Source organism: Podarcis cretensis (assembly GCF_951804945.1).
Source record: "Podarcis cretensis genome assembly, chromosome: 4".
Classification (NCBI taxonomy): Eukaryota; Metazoa; Chordata; class Lepidosauria; order Squamata; family Lacertidae; genus Podarcis; species Podarcis cretensis.
In genome coordinates this window covers 9,887,747-9,909,733 of record NC_137173.1, presented here as the reverse complement: position 1 = coordinate 9,909,733, position 21,987 = coordinate 9,887,747, and the positions used below count along the sequence as shown (strand labels likewise).

The window sequence follows — 21,987 nt, the reverse complement described above, 5'->3', positions numbered from 1 at the left end:
CCTCAGCTTCAGGATCTGTCCTTCCAGTGAGCACTCAGGGCTGATTTCCTTCAGAAAGGATCGGTTTGATCTTCTTGCAGTCCATGGGACTCTCAAGAGTCTCCTCCAGCACCAGAATTCAAAGGCATCAATTTTTCGGCAATTGAAGTGATCCTGCTCTCACTTCCATACATCACTACTGGGATGTGTTATTACCCAGCAGGTGAGACAGCAGCACTTCCCGAACAAAAGAAGTCCGGGGAGAGCGAGCGAGAAAGTGCCCAGCGAGCGTTTTGATAACCAGAGCAATCAAAGCAGTTGGCGTGGGCCGTCCGCCAAAGTGTCCTCCATTAGCATGGCAAGAGCACGTTGCTGTGCCAACGAACTGCCTTTGATGTCGTCTGGTGGTTTTTCTAAAGAGCGAGTCTGGGGGAAATGGCTTGGCTCTCAAGCGCGGCGGTGGCAAACGGTCTCTTCTCTCCCCTCGCCCCCCGCGCTTCCGTTTGAGAAATAAATGGCTGTTTATTATAAATTATAATCACCACCTGAAGTTATGGGAAGGTTCAGCCTTTTGGAAGCATATGTCTGATTACAAAACATCACAAATGGTTGCCTTTTCTTTGAATAATTTAATCGGCCAACGTGTCTCTTTCTTTGTTGTTGTTTAGTCGTTTAGTCGTGTCCGACTTTTCGTGACCCCCTGGACTAGAGCACGCCCGGCACTCCTGTCTTCCACTGCCTCCCGCAGTTTGGTCAAACTCATGCTGGTAGCTTCGAGAACACTGTCCAACCATCTCATCCTCTGTCCTCCCCTTCTCCTTGTGCCCTCCATCTTTCCCAGCATCAGGGTCTTTTTCAGGGAGTCTTCTCTTCTCAGGAGGTGGCCAAAGTATTGGAGCCTCAGCTTCAGGATCTGTCCTTCCAGTGAGCACTCGGGGCTGATTTCCTTAAGAATATATAATAATAATAATAATAATAATAATAATAATAATAATTTATTATTTATATCCCGCCCATCTGGCTGGGCCTTCCCAGCCACTCTGGGCGGCTTCCATAAAAACCAAAAATACAGTAAAATCACACGTTAAAAACTTCCCTGAATAGGGCTGCCTTAAGATGTCTTCTGAATGTCAGGTAGTTGTTTATCGCTTTGACATCTGCTGGAAGGGCGTTCCACAGGGTGGGCGCCACTACCGAGAAGGCCCTCTGCCTGGTTCCCTGTAGCTTTGCTTCTCGCAATGAGGGAACCGCCAGAAGGCCCTCGGCGCTGGACCTCAGCGTCCGGGCAGAATGATGGGGGTGGAGACGCTCCTTCAGGTATACTGGACCGAGGCCGTTTAGGGCTTTAAAGGTCAGCTCCAACACTTTGAATTGTGCTCGGAAACATACTGGGAGCCAATGTAGGTCTTTCAAGACCGGTGTTATGTGGTCTCGGCGGCCGCCCCCAGTCACCAGTCTAGCTGCCGCATTCTGGATTAGTTGTAGTTTCCGAGTCACCTTCAAAGGTAGCCCCACGTAGAGTGCAGTGCAGTAGTCCAAGCGGGAGATAACCAGAGCATGCACCACTCTGGCGAGACAGTCCGCAGGCAGATAGGGTCTCAGCCTACGTACCAGATGGAGCTGGTAAACAGCTGCCCTGGACACAGATTTGACCTGTGCCTCCATGGACAGCTGTGAGTCCAAAATGACTCCCAGGCTGCGCACCTGGTCCTTCAGGGGCACAGTTACCCCATTCAGGACCAGGGAATCCTCCACACCTGCCCGCCTCCTGTCCCCCAGAAACAGTACTTCTGTCTTGTCAGGATTCAACCTCAATCTGTTAGCCGCCATCCATCCTCCAACCGCCTCCAGACACTCACACAGGACCTTCACTGCCCTCACTGGTTCTGATTTAAAAGAGAGGTAGAGCTGGGTATCATCTGCATACTGATGAACACCCAGCCCATGGATAGATTTGATCATCTTGCAGTCCATGGGACTCTCAAGAGTCTCCTCCAGCACCAGAATTCAAAAGCATGTCTCTTTCTTTAATATGCCCAATTTATACCCTTATCCATACATGCAGTTTCACGAGCTGCCAAAAGTCATTCCTTGCGGAACGGATTCCCTTGGGATGTTGTGGACTCTGTTGGAGGCTTTTAAGCAGAGGTTGGGGGTCCATCTGTCATGGCTGCTTTAGTTGACATTCCTGCATTGCGGGGGGTTGGACTAGATGACCCTCGGGGGTCCCTTCCCAATCCACAGTTCTGTGATTCTTTATAGAAGACACAGATACTGTCCCTTTTTTCCAAGACCACCTTTGCTGCCACCAAAATATTAAGCGTGAGTATCTTCTTTGCTCAGTCAAGTCTGGGTGGCGGCCTGTTTTAAGATAATTCTTGAATCACCCATGCTTAGATTCACATGAGTTACCTGAAAGATTTCTGTATTGCATTCCACCAAGTGACCTTGAGCTTTGACCACCTGATAGGATAGGATAGGATGGAATAGGGACGTAGGTGGCGCTGTGGTCTAAACCACTGAGCCTCTTGGGCTTGCTGATCAGAAGGTCGGCGGTTCAAATCTGTGCGATGGGGTGATCTCCAGTTGCTCTGTCCCAGCTCCTGCCAACCTAGCAGTTCGAAAGCACACCAGCGCAAGTAGATAAATAGGTACCACTGTGGCGGGAAGATAAACAGCGTTTCCGTGCGCTTTAGTTTCCATCACGGTGTCCCGTTGCATCAGAAGCGGTTTAGTCCTGCTGGCCACATGGCCCAGAAAGCTCGGCTCCCTTGGCCTGAAAGCGAGATGAGTGCCACAACCCCATAGTCGTGTTTGCCTGGACTTCACTATCCAGGGGTCCTTTACCTTTACCTTTTTTACCTTATAGGCTGCAAATCTGCAACATTAGTACTGTACTTTCCTACCATCTATGTGTGGGTAGGCAAACTGCAGCTGTGCGGCACAATGCGCCCTTTCTCGAACTCAGACCCCTTTCAATGGACCACCCTGTTCTCTTGTCAACTACCCTGATAATGCTTCCGGCTTGCTTGCTTGCCTCTCTGGATCTCTGACTTCTGCCTGCCTGGAATGCAGCCAGCTGTACGAAATGACATCCATGGTCCCGCCCATGTTTTGCCTCTGGCCCCGCCCACCATTGGCATGCGGCCCCTGAAAGGCTTCCCAATAGAGAATGTGGCCCTCGGACTCAGGAACGCCCCCCACCCATGATCTAGTAAATTGACCTGAAATACATCAGCTTTTGTGACATCGTCGGTAGAGCCTGGTTCTCTTAATCTCAGGGTTGTGGGTTCAAGTCACACGCTGGGCAAAAGATTTCTGTATTTTAGGGGGTTGGACTAGATGACCCTCGTGTTCCCTTCCAATTCTATGATTCTAAACATTACTTCCTTCAAGGTCTGCAGTCTCCCCCCCACCTACTTTTTTTTTAAAGTGTCTTCTTTTTATGAGGAAGAAAGAAAACAGGCCGGCTGGAGTTTGCCAGCAGGAGAAAAACTGATTAGGAGGAAAGTTTGGCTTTCCTTGGCAAAACAGCTGTCGTTATCATGCAGTTTGTACGTCAATTTTGCCAGTTCCACATAGTCCATCAATTTCTCTTGCCACTGTTCTTTTGTCGGGGTTTCTTCATTCTTCCATCCTTGCCACCGTTGTCGCGTACATAAATATGTTCTTGATTTTCCTTGGCAGGTCTTTTCCTACAGTCCCTACCAAAAATGCTTCTGGGTTTTGTTTCGTTTTTTTACAAATGTTAATTTAAACATTTTCCTCAACATGGCCTGCTATACATTCACATCCAGATACACTATGCCCACAACTTACACGTAGGTTCCAGGGATCATGCCTGCAGCGAAGATTGCGTCTAATCAAAACACATTAGGTTCGACGGCGGATGGGATTGCCAAAGCCTTTTCCCCCCAGATGCCCGTCGCTTTTATAATATTCTTAAATTTGATTTGCCAAGCGTGTGAAACTCAAGGCGCACAAGTTAAATGTGCATAAATTGAGAGCTTGCCGTAGTTTTGTTTCCCCGCCTCCTAAGCGCTTCTCCTTTCCGTGCAGAATGTGAAGGCGGTATCCGAGACCCCCGCCGTGCCCCCTGTGTCGGAGGACGAAGATGATGAAGACGATGCTGCCCCTCCCCCAGTTATCGCTCCCCGGCCCGAGCACACGAAGTCCGTAAGTCGAAGTCTCAAAGCGTCTGGGCTCCCTCTTGAGTAAAGCATTGGGCCTTCGGAGAATTGATTCGGGTGTCTTCTGCCCCACAAGTATAATGTCATCTGGGTGAAGGGCAGGCCCCTATCTATTGCATGAAAGGAACTACAATTTAAAAAATTATTATATAAATTATGAGTAGGGATTTGAACTGTGCCCAACACCATCCCTGAAGCCCTGCTCCACTGCTTAAAAATGCAGAATTATGTTATTCAGTAGCTGGATAGCCAGATGCCTCAAACTTGAGTCTCCAGCTGTTTTTGGACTACAGTTCCCATCGTCCCTGACCACTGGTCCTGCTAGCTAGGGATGATGGGAGTTGTAGTCCAACAACATTTGGGGACCCACAGGTTGAGAAAAGCTGCTCTAGACACTTTCTCTAGCAGGGTATGAAAGCAACAGTCTGGACTATCATTGCTCCAGATTAGAACAACATATGCCTGTCCTAAGTCACCGCTGAGTCCTGTGACCTGTGTATAAAGGTCCAAATTGAGCAAATATGTGTTACTTTTGCATTTTAAGGCAGGGCATTGAAACCTTCCCTCAACAAAGGGAGGCACCGTTCAGCTGACTCTCTGATTCTACAGATACTTTAAGCATTTCTCCCCAACCATAAAAAGCTTGTATTTTTCTTTTTCAGAATGGAGCTGGGATTTTGCACTCAGTTCTCTATTCCGTGCTCTCACAGTATCACAACATAAAGCACGTTGCTAAGAAAGTCTCCTTTAGAAAAAAAATCTCAGCTTTTGCTCTGGTAGCGTGAGAAGGGAGGTTCAGTTTGGGCCTAGAGAGAGGCTCCATTATAGGAAGCCAGGTGTTCATGTTCTCAGTAAGCTGAATTGCAACTGCAGCTTGTAAATTCATTGTTACTTTCAGTGCGAATCTCCCTTTGCAGATTTAAAGTAGCCATCACCTAGGTGTCACTCCTAACCGCACCTCTTTACTAATCAAGCCATTTTCAATAGCCTAGAGGCTCTTCCCAAAATCTGTGTTAATCTCCTTTCCCACACAGAACAATTTAGCAGACCTATTAGGCCAGGCATGGCCAAACTTGGCCCTCCAGCTGTTTTGGGACTACAACTCCCATCATCCCTAGCTAACAGAACCAGTGGTCAGGGATGATGGGAATTGTTGTCCCAAAACAGCTAGGGGGCCAAATTTGGCCATGCCTTTTTAGGCCAAATCTTTTAAACACCCACCCACTGGATTTGCAGTTTGGCCATCAGTTTTGAAGTCACTTCTCACAGGGCTGCAGCACTGTGTACTGCAGTGGTGAATCTCAGGGACTTTGGGACTAAGCGAGAACCTCCTTTTTAGCCGTTGGTAGTGTTTGATTTACCTTGGAACTATTTACATATATGGGACGTGGGTGGCGCTTTGGGTTAAACCACAGAGCCTAGGGCTTGCCGATAAAACGGTCAGTGGTTCGAATCCCCGCGACGGGGTGAGCTCCCATTGCTCGGTCCCTGCTCCTGCCCACCTAGCAGTTCGAAAGCACGTCAAAGTGCAAGTAGATAAATACGTACCGCTCCGGCGGGAAGGTAAAGGTGTTTCTGTGAGCTGCTCTGGTTCACCAGAAGCGGCTTAGTCATGCTGGCCATATGACCCAGAAGCTGTACGCCGGCTCCCTTGGCCAGTAAAGCGAGATGAGCACTGCAACCCAAGAGTCGGCCACGACTGGACCTAATAGTCAGGGGTCCCTTTACCTTTATTTACATATATATTCTACCTCCCCTCCCTGCAGATATACACCCGGTCGGTGATCGAACCCCTTCCTCCAGCCCCGACCCGAGATGTGGCTACCTCTCCGATCCCATCGCCTTCCGAAAACAGCACAACCCCTCCAGACACGTTGGCGAGGAGTACGGAGAAGCAGAAAAAGAAACCCAAAATGACAGACGAGGAAATCTTGGAGAAATTAAGTAAGTCTTCTCACTGCTGGGTTTTTCAAATGGGACCTCAGGGAAATGGATATATTTCAGGTCACCTCATACTGTGAGGTTGTCGCCACTTCACAACTGCGCTCTTCTCTCTCTATCTCTGTCACACACACACACACCACACACACATTCTCCCCAGGCTCCACGATGTGCAAAATTTAGCACTTTCACGACACCGAAGAGATGTTTTCGTTCTTAAAAGAACCCCACCTTTTTGAATCCTCTCACAATGGTGTCAGCTGGTGGGTTCAGCTTCTTCAAAGGAGGAGAGATGCTCTGTGTGTGTGTGTGTGTGTGTTTGTGTGTTAGATGTGAATGTCAGAGCCATCCTAGAAGCTCCTTTCACTTTCAAAACCCTGGGATGTGTGAGGCTGTATTCTAGCCTTGCTGGGGAATGCAAAAACATTCCATATGCAAGAGCGGCCCTGTTGGATGGGAACAAAGCCATCCTGTTTTCCAAAAGTGGCAAACCAGACGCTTCGAGAAAGCATTCTGGTCGTGTGTGAATGCAACAGCCCTCTCATTGCTGCCTGTCCTCTGACCCACACCCCACTCCTTGAAGCTATATATTTTGGAAAGCATACTATGGCCCCACCTGGGCATTCTGTTTAGCCTGCTGGTAGACCTGTCCTTCACATGACATTCCCTCTATTTCAGATGTCCGGACAGTGAGCGCTGTTCCTTATGACGCCAAAATGCATTCACGCCCATGCGCAAGAGCGAAATACAGTGGTGCCTTGGTTCTCAGACTTAATCCGTTCCAGAAGTCCATTCCAAAACCAAAGCGTTCCAAAACCAAGGTGCACTTTCCCATAGAAAGTAATGCAAAACGGATTAATCCGTTCCAGACTTTTAAAAACAACCCCTGAAACAGCAACTTAACATGAATTTTACTATCGAACGAGACTACTGAGCCATAAAATGAAAGCAATAAACAATGTACTGCAGTCACACAATCAATCAATCAGTAGCTGAACTGGATGCCACACAGTCACAAAAACAAAAACAAAAAAGATCCGCAAAAACAAAAATGCAAAATAAATAGCAAAAACAGACAGACCTTAGTATAACACTCAAATTGGAAGTGCGGTACTCAAATTGGAAGCATAACACTCAAAACGGACCACGTTCGGCTTTTGAAAAAAGTCCACAAATTGGAACACTTAGTTTGCAGTGTTTGGGTTGCAAGTTATTTGAGTACCAAGGCGTTTGAGAACCAAGGTACCACTGTATTTGCACACTTTGACGAAGCCTAGGGTTTGCAGTGGGCCGGTAAGGAAATCAACAACCTTTAGCGCGTCCCCGTCCAAAAACACCCCACAGACAACTTGCTTGGTATCGTAGAATGGTAGAGCCGCAAGGGCCACCTCTCTCATCTATGAGACATATCTTCTAATTTCTGTTCATATGTCTTAGTTGTAGTGGATTGGGATCAGCACGGGATTCATATAGAACTTACATACCCCGTATATAATGCATATTTGTGTTAGAATTCCTGCTCCACGATTGCAGTCATGCGATTTTTGCCTATCACATGACATGGTATGTTTTGACTCCACAAAGTGGGAAGTGACGGAGACAGGATGTTTGTGTTACTGTGTTCCGTGAAGTGGGGCTATTGTCCTTTGTTCTTTTTCACTTTGCTGTCTTATGCTAGAGAGAGAGAGGGAGCCATGTTGCAGTGCTCCGTGTGTGTTTATATGTAAATAAAGTAGATTAGCCAAAATGCTGAGTTGCTGGGGTCTGTTACGCAACTGCGAAGACTCTGCGGATCCCTAAGTGTGCCGATGTCTGTTGGCATTGGTTGCTGTGATGTTTGGGCTGAACAAAACTTTTGAAGCTCCCGAACGCTCGACCAGGAGGGAGGGAACATGCCAGTCGGGCATGTGTCTCTGCCAGGGTCCTACTCGAGCGTAGGATGAGCTCCTGACAATTTGATGCAGGCACCCTGAAGGCAGCTCATATAAAGGACGAAAGCAGCACATTTATTAATGTATCAGCTGACAGCTAAAGCAATATTCCTGAATACCATGGAACTTTAAATCACAAGACAAAAGGAACAGTTTTGCCCAGTGCCTAAGAGGCAACAGAGATGGCACCAGGTGAACGTGTCCTTAGTTTATCTACTTAGCAAATCTAATTGCATTCCCAGGGGTCTGAGGTTTTGCAAGGAGCTCTGATCAGCTCTGATTCTGTCATGCTTGCTTTTAAATTTGTCTGTTAGAAGAGCTGAGCTGCCTTCCAAAGCTCTTTCATTTCATCCTAATTTTTGTTTTCCCTTTTGTTTTTGAAGGAGGTATTGTGAGTGTGGGTGACCCCAAGAAGAAATATACAAGTTTTGAGAAGATCGGGCAAGGGTTAGTATATGATCTCCAACTTCCTTCACCTCTTGGAATTGCTCAAAATGCCTTTTATCCTTTGCTAGAGCATAGCGACCAGTTGTGATGGCATATTAAAAAGGTAAAGGTAAAGGGACCCCTGACCATTAGGTCCAGTCGTGGCCGACTCTGGGGTTGCGGCGCTCATCTCGCTTTATTGGCCGAGGGAGCCGGCGTACAGCTTCCAGGTCATGTGGCCAGCATGACTAAGCCGCTTCTGGCGAACCAGAGCAGCGCACGGAAACGCTGTTTACCTTCCCGCCGCAGCGGTACCTATTTATCTACTTGCACTTTGATGTGCTTTCGAACTGCTAGCTTGGCAGGAGCAGGGTCCGAGCAACGGGAGCTCACCCCGTCACGGGGATTCAAACCGCCGACCTTCTGATCGGCAAGTCCTAGGCTCTGTGGTTTAACCCACAGTGCCACCTGCGTCCCCTATTACTGAACCCCAATTGTTTGTGCTCTCAGGTGTGTGACTGAACGCCTGAACGGAATTGTGACTTATTAAAATTTAAAAATCCCTGGGCTGTTTCCCAGTTTGATTAGGTGTGACGAGATGACTCTACAGTTCTATAAAATCATAGAATTGCAGAGTTGGAAGGGACCCCAAGGGTCATCCAGTCGAACCCCCTGCAATGCAGGAATCTTTCCGCCCAATGTAGGCTTCGAACCCATGACCTTGAGATTAAGAGTCTCATGCTCTCCAGCTACTGAGCTGTGAAAAAGCAGTCTTAGTTGATTTGATTGACTCAAATCCACACACATCTTCCGGTAGAAAACAGCAGTTTTAAAGAAACCAAAGCATATACCGTATTTTTCCGTCTATAAGATGCCCCCATGTATAAGACACCCCCTATTTTGGGATGACTCCGATTTAAGAAAATGGGGGGAGATACTATCCATGTATAAGACGAGCCCAGATTTTGAACATTAGTTTAGAGGAGGGGTCAGCAAACTTTTTCAGGAGGGGGCCGGTCCACTGTCCCTCAGAGCTTGTGGGGGGCTGGACCCACCGCCTCCTGAAAGCACCCCCCCTCCCGAAAGGACCCCTGGCCTATGCCACCTTGTCTTCGGCAGCGTCGGCGTCCTCTGTCTCTGTGGGGCACAGAGCCTAGGTCGCTGGCCTGGGCGGCGGAGGTAGCCTCCACACTGCTGCCGTTTGCTTCCTGCTCTGCCACTTCCTCCCTCTTGACCACCTTAGCGGGAAGGAAGAGGCGGTGCCCAGAGGTGTCCACGGCTTCCTGCAGCCAATCAGAAGCCGTGCCACGTCGTGGAAGTCAGTCTCTGCGCGGCGAGGCCTCTGCACCACGCCTGTTTACCTATGGGGGCTTGGTGAAGAGGTTGACTCACAGTCCGAGCTGTGAAAATCTTCAGCCGAGGCGAGAGTTTGCCTCGATGTCACATGAAATGAGCTGGCAAGCCTTTGCAGAGAGCAGTTCAGAGAAAGCCAAGCTTAAGCATGTTAAAATTAGCTGAAGGTTTGCCTCTGAAACAGTGAAGATGAAAAGGTGTGCATGCTATTCCTTTTGCGTGTGCGCACGCACACAAACGCTCTTGACACTCCCAGCTATTGTGTTCGCCTTCTCGATTCTGGGGCTGCTAACTTCCCCTCCCAGCGTGATCCCAACCAATTAGCGATGGTCGTGAGAGCAGAATGATGTCACGGCGCCATACAACCAATTGGCTCTTGCTGTGCAGTGATGCCGCCAAAGGGAAACAATGCCTCAGTGAAAAACCCAAGAATTCTGAAGCTCTGCTGGAATGACTAACCTTGGCTTCCTCCTACTGACTACCAAGCTTTTGCTTACCTAAGTTGCTTGTGGGCCACTTAACTTGAGCTATTCTTTTTCCAAACTCTCCTCTAGCTGTGGTTGTTTTTAGTTGAGTCTGGCTTGCAACACGCTTACTTCCCCTGAAGGCCTGTAGCTTAGTTGCAGAATATCTGCTTTATGCGCGGAAAGTCCCTGTTACAACCCCCAATAGCATCTCCAGATAGGATCATTCCTTGTTTGCAACCTGCCAGTCCGTTCAGACAGTGCTAAGGTGTTGTTGTTGTTTAGTTGTTTAGTCGTGTCCAACTCTTCGTGACCCCTTGGACCAGAGCATGCCAGGCACTCCTGTTTTCCACTGCCTCCCACAGTTTAGTCAAACTCATGCTGGTAGCTCCGAGAACACTATCCAACCATCTCATCCTCTGTCGTCCCCTTCTCCTTGTGCCCTCCATCTTTCCCAGCATCAGGGTCTTTTTCAGGGAGTCTTCTCTTCTCATGAGGTGGCCAAAGTATTGGAGCCTCAGCTTCAGGATCTGTCTTTCCAGTGAACACTCAGGGCTGATTTCCTTCAGAATGGAGAGGTTTGATCTTCTTGCAGTCCATGGGAGTCTCAAGAGTCTCCTCCAGCACCATAATTCAAAAGCATCCATTCTTTGGCGATCAGCCTTCTTTATGGTCCAGCTCTCACTTCCATACATCACTACTGGGAAAACCATAGCTTTGGACCTTTGTTGGCAAGGTGATGTCTCTGCTTTTTAAGATGCTGTCCAGGTGCTGTCTAGTTCTAAGGTAGATGGAGCAATGGTCTGATTCTGTATAAGGCAGCTTCCTATGTTCCTGTTACCGGGGGCGACTGGTTATTTAACTAGCTTCCCTGGTGTTCTTAGAGGAGCAACGTCATTTTGCAGTCACGGCAGTGCCCTGCAATGCAGATTATTGTGTGACAGCTCACAGGGTGATACACAACTAAATCTTGGTGGCAGTGTAGACCCATGAAGTCCATGGATTTCTATGAGTCTGTTCTGAAGATGCCTAAAGTTAGATATCACCCATAGTCTACTGTGTTATTGATCATTTAGTGTGTTAATACTGTTGTAGAAATACTGAGAGCTGGTTTTAGCTGCCCAACTCCCCAAGGGATTCTGAGCCCCCCAAGCCGGAATTAAGATTGCCGGAAGAAATATCAACAACCTCAGCTATGCAGATGACACAACTTTGATAGCAGAAAGTGAGGAGGAATTAAAGAACCTCTTAATGAGGGTAAAAGAGGAGAGCACAAAATACGGTCTGAAGCTCAATATCAAAAAAACTAAGATCATGGTCACTGGTCCCATCACCTCCTGGCAAATAGAAGGGGAAGAAATGGAGGCAGTGAGAGATTTTACTTTCTTGGGCTCCATGATCATTGCAGATGGTGACAGCAGTCACGAAATTAAAAGACACCTGCTTCTTGGGAGAACAGCAATGACAAACCTAGATAGCATCTCAAAAAGCAGAGACATCACCTTGCCAACAAAGGTCTGTATAGTTAAAGCTATGGTTTTCCCAGTAGTGATGTATGGAAGTGAGAGCTGGACCATCAAGAAGGCTGATCGCCGAAGAATTGATGCTTTTGAATTATAGTGCAGGAGGAGACTCTTGAGAGTCCCATGGACTGCAAGAAGATCAAACCTATCCATTCTTAAGGAAATCAGCCCTGAGTGCTCACTGGAAGGACAGATCCTGAAGCTGCGATTCCAATACTTTGGCCACCTCATGAGAAGAGAAGACTCCCTGGAAAAGACCCTGATGTTGGGAAAGATGGAGGGCACAAGGAGAAGGGGACGACAGAGGACGAGATGGTTGGACAGTGTTCTCGAAGCTACCAGCATGAATTTGACCAAACTGCGGGAGGAAGTGGAAGACAGGAGTGCCTGGCGTGCTCTGGTCCAGGGGGCACGAATAGTCGGAAATGACTAAATGACTAAACAACAACAAAAAGTCCATGATTTGTCAGAAAATAATGGATGGAGGCAGGATCCAGTGGAAGAAAGGCAGATCTTTATTTTTAGGTTTCAGCAGAGACACACACACCCCTTGCAAGTAGGTGAGGACAAAGAACAAAGTGCACAGGAACTTTTAATTATTTTAGGCATTGCCCAACCCCTTAGCTAAAGACCACCCAAAAAGCACCATTCATACATCACAGAAAGAGGCAGCTTCTCTCCTGTCTGTCAAGATGACCTGCTAATGTTTTAATGATTGCATTACCTGGGTTGCCTGGCCATTCTTTTGAGATGGTAAGTAGGTCACAGGCCTTACCCTATTCATACAGAAAATATGCCCTTAAGACAGGATTTGTATGATTTGTAAGTGAAAAGAACTAAGGGGAAAGGTTTCTCCATGATATTTCCTTCCGCAGAGGAAATATTTGGGGTCATGAAGAATCAAGATGGCTTCAGGATTGCTTTCCTGTACTATTTCAGATGTGGGATTTATATACTCGAGTATGTGCGTTTTACTTTGTGCATTTATGAACATTTATTTATTGAACATTTACAATAATAGCATGCCTTAACAGGTTGTCCTTCCTTTCAGAGCTTCAGGGACAGTTTACACGGCGATCGATGTAGCTACAGGACAGGAGGTAAGTGTTATGGGGATACTGGAGCCGTTTCACTAAATGAGAGATGTTCTGGCTTTGATTTTGAGCCTCTCTTCTCGATCCCCGCTCCCCGATTCGCTCCAATTCAGAATTGTGACAAAGGGCACAAGAGTTGGAAACTTAAATTAGATCCAGCTTCAGACGACTAGAGACTTAATTGTAATTATTCCTCTTCCCTGTTCCCCGCCCTCATTTCAGGTTGCAATTAAGCAGATGAACTTGCAGCAACAGCCCAAGAAGGAGCTGATAATTAATGAAATTCTCGTCATGAGGGAAAACAAGAACCCCAACATTGTCAACTATCTGGACAGGTATTCGCACTTTTTCCCCCAAGAGGGAATGTCATGTGTACAAGATGCAGGGCAGATGAAAGAAAGCACTTATTTACGAAGCGCGTTGTTAAACTGTGGAACTCTCTGCCTCAGGAAGCAGTGGTGGCTGCAGCTTGGGTGGCTTTAAAAGATTGGACAAATTCAAGGAGGAGAGGGCTATTGATGGCCACTAGCTGTGATTGCTATGTTCTACACACAAGGTTGGAGGCAGCAATGTTTTTGAATGCCAGTTACTGGAAACTATAGGACGAGAGAAGGGCTCTTGTGCTCAGGCTTGGTTAGGGACAAAATATGATTGGAATACAGTGGTACCTCGGGTTAATTACTTAATTCGTTCCGGAGGTCTGTTCTTAACCTGAAACTGTTCTTAACCTGAAGCACCACTTTAGCTAATGGGGCCTCCTGCTGCTGCTGTGCCGCCGGAGCACGATTTCTGTTCTCATCCTGAAGCAAAGTTCTTAACCTGAGGTACTATTTCTGGGTTAGCGGAGTCTGTAACCTGAAGCGTATGTAACCTGAAGCATATGTAACCCGAGGTACCACTGTAGATCAGTGCTGATTTCTGACCCACCATTGCTTAGTAATGGCAACCACAAAATGACAACAGCAAATTGAAAAAATGGCAGGGGACTTTGGAGTGAGCTCTGTTCAGTTTTGGCATTTGAAATGAATTCCTCGGTTAGGAATTCATTAATTCCAAGTGCCTGTCTTTGGCATCTGACTTCCATTTGGTGAATCTTGAGTGTCTAATAAAAAAACAAAATAAAGCGAATTCCACAAGCCTCAAGTCTGCCTGCCTCTGCAACACTGAATCCCAACCACAAAAAAGGCCTGAAGTTCATATCTGTATGCTTTGCACATATCCAAGTCCCCCCCCCCCCAATTTTAGTTTTTGTATATCATATCTGTTGATGCCTCCTTCTAGTGTGTGGATGATGCAATTTTGGCCGCATAAAGAGCCTCAGAGAATATCTGCTGTTACTATGCAAGTTACATGCACTTAAAAAAAAAAAGGGGGGGGGAGGAGACGATTTACTTGGAGAACAATGGCGTCCCTGATTAACATTCTCTTGAGCAAGAAATGTACACATCTCATGTTGGCCCAAACTGTCTATTAAAATTAAACCACAGTTCAAAAGTTGAGAGGAGCATTTTTTTAGCAGCTTCTGGAGACTAGTGGTTTCCCCACAAAATGTGTGTCTTATTTTCCCCACCAGTAGTTTCACCAGCTCCTAAGTAGGATAGTAGCTTTGCGCAATAACAAAGGATAATCTCTTCAGGAGAAGGGAAGATCTTCTTAACTTGATGCAGCCTCCAAATTTAGTGGACTTTGATTAAGAACATAAGAGCCTGTTGGATCAGGCCTGACTCTTAATGGGGAGGGAACAAACAAACTTTGGAGGTGGACTGGAGTATGGCAGAAGGGGGCATGGCTGGCTGACTGGCTGGCTGGAACAGGAGTGGCCACGTTTAGACATTTTTGGAATAGGGTAATATAGGGTAATAGCGGGTGGCGCTGTGGTCTAAACCACAGAGCCTAGGGCTTGCCGATCAGAAGGTCAGCGGTTCGAATCCTTGCAACAGGGTGAGCTCCCATTGCTCAGTCCCTGCTCCTGCCCACCTAGCAGTTAGTTTGAAAGCAAGTAGATAAGATTAGATTAGATAAATTTATTGTCATTGTCCGTATATACACAGTATACACAACAACGAAAATCAAACACCCAAGACCGGATTCACATAGACATTTGCACGTATCTCCAACACTCTCATCCTATTCAGACATAATCTATTAAAACATACATAATCCAGAATATAACACAACCTATTAGAAGCATAGCATAACCTAAATAGGGTTAAATAGGGTTAACCTAAATAGATAAATAGGTACTGCTCCGGTGGTAAGGTAAACGGCATTTCCGTGCGCTGCTGTGGTTTGCCAGAGGCGGCTTAGTCATGCTGGCCACATGACCCGGATCTGTCTGCGGACAAACGCCGGCTCCCTCAGCCTATAGAGCGAGATGAGCACGCAAGCCCAGAGTCGTCCACGACTGGACCTAACGGTCAGGGGTCCCTTTACCTTTACCTGAATGATAAAATTAAGTATGTGATTGGAGATTGTTCAGCGAACATGGCAATGGATCATTAACCAATGTGAGCAATCCAATAAATAATATTAGAATCATAGAACTGTAGAGTTGGAAGGGACCACGATGGTCATCTCGTTCAACCCCCTGCAGTGCAGGGATCTTTTGTGCAAAGTGTGTCTTGAACTCACAACCTTGAGAGTTGCACTCTGTACCAACTGAGCTATCCCAGCAACCTATTTAATCCCGTTCAAGCACTATGTACTTTAACACCGCAGAGGATCACGTTTGCAAAAACGTGGAAGAGTAGCCGAGAAAGAAAAGAATCAGTTGGAAGTCGTAACAGTAAGAAAGAAGCCCACGGGAACAGATGGCAGTTGTCAGGTTGACAGTAATCTGGTTTTTTTCGAAAGGGGAATTGGCGACCTCTTATAAAAAAATTATTGAGAAGCTGGTGACCATACGGTCCTAAGACATTGGATGCTGTGAGTTCAGGTCATCTTCCTGCTAGCTTCTAGACCTGCTGCTTTTGGCTCGTTTTCTTTCCTCCGGGGAGAAGTCGCTGCTGCTCTGAGCACTTCGCTTCCTCCTTTCCCAGCGGGGCAGAAGTTGCAGTGGGGCCAGCTCAGCTGCTTTTGCCAGAAACATGTTTGTGCTGAGATTTTCCGGACTGAAAAAGTCCCCTGCTGCGGCTGTCCCCGAAGCAGCCATCACAGATGCCCTTAGCTGTCACAGTTCTCAGGCAGCCCTGTCCCTGTTCATTCATCTAAAGCCGTTTTAGCCTATTCTGAAAAACAGCAATGAGTTGTTTTGGTGGGGAGGAGGACAGAAACACCAGGATATTTTCGTTAAGAGATGGGGCACCTGTGAAAATTCATGGGTGGAAACAAAGGGTGGGGAAATTATTTTTTGCTCTATAAGACTCACCTTTTCCCTCCTAAAAAGTAAGGGGAATGTGTGTGCGTCTTACGGAGCGAATGCAGGCTGCGCAGCTATCCCAGAAGCCAGAACAGCAAGAGGGATTGCTGCTTTCACTGCACAGCGATCCCTCTTGCTGTTCTGGCTTCTGAGATTCAGAATATTTTTTTCTTGTTTTCCTCCTCCAAAAACTAGGAGTGTCTTGTGGTCTGGTGCGTCTTATGGAGCGAAAAATACGGTAACCTCAAAACATAGGAAAGGGGCTCATCCTGAGTCAGACCACTGGTCCATCTAGTGCAGCATTGCATACACTGGCTGGCAGCATCAGGATTTCAGAGAGTGAAGACCCCTGGCCATAGCTGGAGACTGCTGCTAGAAGGGTCCTTTAGGTTGGAGAAGGGCTACAGTGGATCATAGCTGTCAACTTACAGATTTGAAAATAAGGGACCAGCAGCCTCGAAAATAAGGCATCAGCAGCCAAAATAAGGGATTTCCCAAGCACAGGTATGTTCAACTTCTGAGCCCCTCCGAGCCAAAGGCAGAAAGCCCAGCCAGCAGCCAAATGAAGCCTCAAGTGGTGGTTCCCACAGCGCAGCAACCCGGCAAAGGGGATGCAGCAAGGAAAACCACCGTCACCTCTCCGCTGGGAAGCGCTGAGCAAAGGCGAGTCCCCAAGCAACGCGGCCGATTTGATCGGCACAAAGGATGCAAGCACCCCCCCCCAGTCGTTCTTAGACTCCTTATTGGGTGAGCAACGCAGCCAAGCAACACAGTTGGAGCCTCCCTCCTCCCTGGCCGGCAGAGAGGGAGGGAGAGGAGCTGCTTCCTTTGAAACCCGGGAAATGTAAGGGACATCATCAATAAGGGACAGCAGCGGGACACGGCGCTGGGATAAGGGACTTTCCTGCCAAATAAGGGACGGTTAACGGCTATGCGGTGGATGCTCGGGTTGCAAATGTGATCCGTGTGGGAGGCACGTCCGCAACCCGCAGCGCCACATCTGTGTATGCATGGGTTGCGATTCAGTGCTTCTGCGCATGCGCAAAGCGCGATTTAGTGCACCTGTGCATGCGCGAGCGCCGAAACGTGGAAGTAACCTGTTCCAGCACTTCTGGGTTTCAGCGCATCCGTAACCCGAAAATGCACAACGTGAAGTGTCTGTAACCCGAGGTATGACTGTATATCTCAGTGGTAGAGCATCTGTTTTCTCCATAGAAGGTCGCAGCCCCTGTCTAAAATCCCAGAGGACCACTAAAGGGCAGTGTAGACAAATTGGATGAAGACAGAACAATGGCCTTAAAAGGCAAAGGTAAAGGGACCCCTGACCATTAGGTCCAGTCATGGCCGACTCTGGGGTTGCAGCGCTCATCTCACTTTACTGTCCAAGGGAGCCGGCGTACAGCTTCCGGGTCATGTGGCCAGCATGACTAAGCCGCTTCTGACGAACCAGAGCAGCGCACGGAAACGCCGTTTACCTTCCCGCCGGAGCGGTACCTATTTATCTACTTGCACTATGACGTGCTTTCGAACTGCTAGGTTGGCAGGAGCAGGGACTGAGCAACGGGAGCTCACCCCGTCGCGGGGATTCGAACCGCCGACCTTCTGATTGGCAAGTCCTAGGCTCTGTGGCTTAACCCACAGCACCACCCGCGTCCCTGCCTTAAAAGGTAGCTGCTTATTATTAGGAGCAGATGGGGCTCATCCACCTGGAAGGGAGCCCATCTAGGAGAAGGAAAGCTCTGCTGCCTTGAGGGACATCTTCAGGAGAAGAAAAGACCACGGAGTAAACCATATATGCCTCCTTCCGGCAACTTCTGCAGCCAAGCTGGTGCCAAATGTGTTGTTCTGCTTTCCTTTGGGTTACTTCACCGAGGCTGAGAGAGGGGTCTTGTTGTCTGGGCAGCCCAGGCTTGTGCCTCGGGGAGTAGGGGATCAATTCAGTCCTGCTAGTGCAGCAGTTTGACTTCACCCCCGGAAGTGCACTCCATTGCAGACGGATGCCAGCAACTAATCTGCTTATGTTCTATCACCAAGCTGGTGCCCTTCGGATATTTTGGCCACGCTGGGAATTGTCGACCAAAGCATATGAAAGCTACCAGGCTGGCAATGTTTGATGCAGACCTCTCTTTCCCCTGTCATTTGACACATGAGACGTGTGGCCCACCTTATTCCCAGAATTATCATTTGTTTTCAATTTTAAATTGTTGTAACCTGTCCTGGGACTCGCTGGTGAAGGGTGGGTCCTAAATTTGAGGATGATTTGTTTGCATGCCCAAAGGAGTCCTATAGAAACTGGGGACTGGGGTGCCATCTCTTCAGGGTCGCAGAATGTGGGAACGCCCCACCGGAGTTCTCTCTGCTGGTGTTTCCTCCCTTTTCTGCTAGCAAAATACTAAAATGTATTCTCCCCCAAATTTCCCAGCAACTGCACATTCCTTTCTTGACTCATTAGGCACAGTTTTCAAGCTGGGGAGAAGACAATATACCATTTTTCTCTCCCCCAACCCATTTTGGGCCACGCACAGGGACTTTCTCGGCCACATATAGAAACAAAACCCCATTGATCCTGCAACCATCCCTTTCACGCTTTAGAAGATAGCCACAAGGTTCCTGCCTGTTTCGCCCTCACAACAAACTTGCGAGGTGGGTTAGGCTGAGCAAGAGACTGCTTCCTCCCTGTACTTTGGTTTGCCGTGGTTTTATTGATTATAGTTTAGAAATTATTTATTGTAACTGTTGAGTGGATTTCTGTTTAACTTTTATACGTTACAGTCATACCTCGGGTTGAAGTAGCTTCAAGTTAAGTATTTTCGGGTTGTGCTCTGTGGCGACCCAGAAGTAACGGAGCGCGTTACTTCTGGGTTTTGCCGCTCAGGCATGCGCAGACACTCAAAATGACGTCACGCGCATGCGCGGAAGTGGCGAAATGCGACCCGCGGACACGCAGACACGCAGTCACGTCTTACGTTTACTTCAGGAAGTGAACGGGGCTCCAGAACGGATCCCGTTCATATCCAGAGCTACCACTGTATTATTATTTAATACTATTCTAATGATTGTTGAATGTTACTTTTTTGATACAGGTGGCCTCTTTTAAAGTTTTATTATCACATTTTTGTATTGCATCAGATTGTACATTTTTTGTTTCTTCAGCTTGTAAACCGCCTTGAGTATTGTAAGATAGAAAGACGGTATACAAATTAAAAAATGATGATGGTGATGGCCACTCAGGAAGCTGAAACGCGGAGCAGGAATTTGAACCCGGGTCCTCCCCCAGCCTGATCCATATCCGACCCGCAAGCCTGTTACTTTCCACTGTCCATTTTGTGCTACCATCTCGCTCTGCTGTCAAAATAGCTCTGCTCTCTTGGTTTGGCAATGCGGGTGTGTGTGTATGTGGTGAAGGGGACACAATGACCGTCTGTTATTTCTCTGGCTTCCCGCAGTTACCTCGTGGGGGATGAATTGTGGGTAGTCATGGAGTATTTGGCAGGCGGTTCCTTGACAGACGTGGTGACAGAGACCTGCATGGATGAAGGGCAGATTGCCGCCGTGTGCCGGGAGGTAAGGACTTAAACTCCGAATATATTTCATTCCAAATGGAAGTCCAGGGCTTTGCTGGCGAATGGGATGCGCAGCTTGGAGCTCCTATGCGCGTGAGAGAGAGAGATAGAATTATTTGAATTTCCTGGAGAGCCTCCAGACTGTCAGTATATTTCGGGAGGGGTGCAAGCACGTTCCAGGAACTCTAGGCGTGCACAACTGAAGTAAGTCGAAGTTCTCTGTCGCCCCAGCACAACAAATCCGCTTTTCTCGAAAAAAGAAACAACATTTTCTAAGTCAAAGGGAAATGCAATGCAAAGCATTGGGATGAATGAAAGATTAACAGGAAGACATTTATGCACCCTGCAGGATGAATGCTGGATAAATGTTGCGGTTTAAATAGGTGCCTAAAAATAGAGCGGTGATGCTTAGGGGGTCGTGTTCAGATCCTGGCACTGCTAGTCAAAAAGATCAAGTAGCAGCTAATGGAAAAGACCCTTCTCTGTCTCAGTCCTAGGACAGCTGCTGCCAGTCTGTGATGGAGGAATCTTTGTCCTCCCTGAAGCATCAGGCAGCATGGCCAAAGACCAGCTGCGACGAGAGTTGTAGTATACTTGTTTCTTATTTTATTTATTAAAGTTATATACCGCCTTTCATTCGAAGATCTCGGGGCAGTTCACAAGAAAAAATACAGGATAGAAGCACAAAATAAATAGTTGAAACAAAACAAAAACAAATTTTAAATGCTGTAGAATATTAATCGGCCCAAGGATGGTTGAAGAGGAACTTTTTTGCCTAAAGGTGTATAATGAAGGCACCAGGCGAACTTCCCTGGGGAAAGTATTCCACAACCGGGGAGCCACTGCAGAGAAGGCCCCGTTCTCATGTTGCCACCCACCGGACCTTTCACGGAGGAGGCACAGAAAGAAGGGCCTCAGAAGGTGATCTCAGAGTTGGGGGTGGTTTATATTGGGAGAGGCAGTCCTTCCAGTCATTATATGCGCCAGAATGAATTTTCTGCAAAAGCATTCTGTGAGAAGTAACACACATATACTTACCTAATTTCATTTATGCACTGACTTTGCTCAAAGAGCTTGAGCTGGCGTACGTTGATTTCTGCCCCCCCATTTTGTCCGCACAACAACCTTGTGGCAGGTAGGCTAGGCAGAGAGTGAGTGACTGGTCTGAGGTCACCCAGTGAGCTCTGTGGCTGAGTGGGGATTCGAACCCTGGTCTCCCAGGTCCTAGTCCAGTGCTCTAACCACTGCACCACACTGGCCTGCACAAAACCTCATTGTTGTTTGCAGTACTGATTGTTGCTGCCTGTTTTTTCTTCTCCCACAGTGTCTCCAGGCATTGGAATTCCTTCATGCCAACCAAGTTATCCACAGGGACATCAAGAGTGACAATATTTTGCTGGGAATGGATGGCTCTGTCAAGCTAAGTATGTGGACAGGATGCCTGGGGAGAATTGTACACCTGGAATTTCAAAGCCACCCTCTTTTGTTTTGTTTGGAGGATGGATGGATGGTGGCTAACGGATTGAGGTTGAATCCTGACAAGACAGAAGTACTGTTTTGGGGCGACAGGGGGCGGGTGTGGAGGACTCCCTGGTCCTGAATGGGGTAACTGTGCCCCTGAAGGACCAGGTGCGCAGCCTGGGAGTCATTTTGGACTCACAGCTGTCCATGGAGGCGCAGGTTAATTCTGTGTCCAGGGCAGCTGTTTATCAGCTCCATCTGGGATGCAGGATGAGGCCCTACCTGCCCGCAGACTGTCTCGCCAGAGTGGTGCATGCTCTAGTTATCTCTTGCTTGGACTACTGCAATGCACTGTACGTGGGGCTACCTTTGAAGGTGACCCAGAAACTACAACTAATCCAGAATGCGGCAGCTAGACTGGTGACTGGGAGTGGCTGTCAGGACTGTATGTAACACTGGTCCTACAGAATCTATATTGGCTCCCAGTACGTTTCCGAGCGCAATTCAAAGTGATGCTGCTGACCTTTAAATCCCTAAATGGCCTCAGCCCAGTCGACCTGAAGGAGCATCTCCACCCCCATTGTTCAGCCCAGACGCTGAGGTCCAGCTTCGAGGGCCTTCTGGCAATTCCCTCCCTGCAAGAACTGAGGTTACAGGGAACCAGGCAGAGGGCCTTCTCGGTGGTGGCACCCTCCCTGTGGAAC

General features: G+C 47.8%; 1 protein-coding gene across 2 annotated transcripts in view; it reads left to right on the top strand.

The window, feature by feature from the left end:
- Positions 1-21,987, top strand: part of PAK1 (p21 (RAC1) activated kinase 1) — a 99,660-nt gene that overhangs the window by 73,810 nt on the left and 3,863 nt on the right. For both annotated transcript variants that reach the window (XM_079973830.1, XM_079973831.1), the window contains 7 exons: positions 4,039-4,155; positions 5,936-6,113; positions 8,425-8,488; positions 12,859-12,907; positions 13,124-13,236; positions 19,706-19,823; positions 21,147-21,246. In XM_079973830.1, coding sequence (XP_079829956.1) covers positions 4,039-4,155; positions 5,936-6,113; positions 8,425-8,488; positions 12,859-12,907; positions 13,124-13,236; positions 19,706-19,823; positions 21,147-21,246 — 739 coding nt within the window. The remainder of the gene's footprint in view (positions 1-4,038; positions 4,156-5,935; positions 6,114-8,424; positions 8,489-12,858; positions 12,908-13,123; positions 13,237-19,705; positions 19,824-21,146; positions 21,247-21,987) is intronic.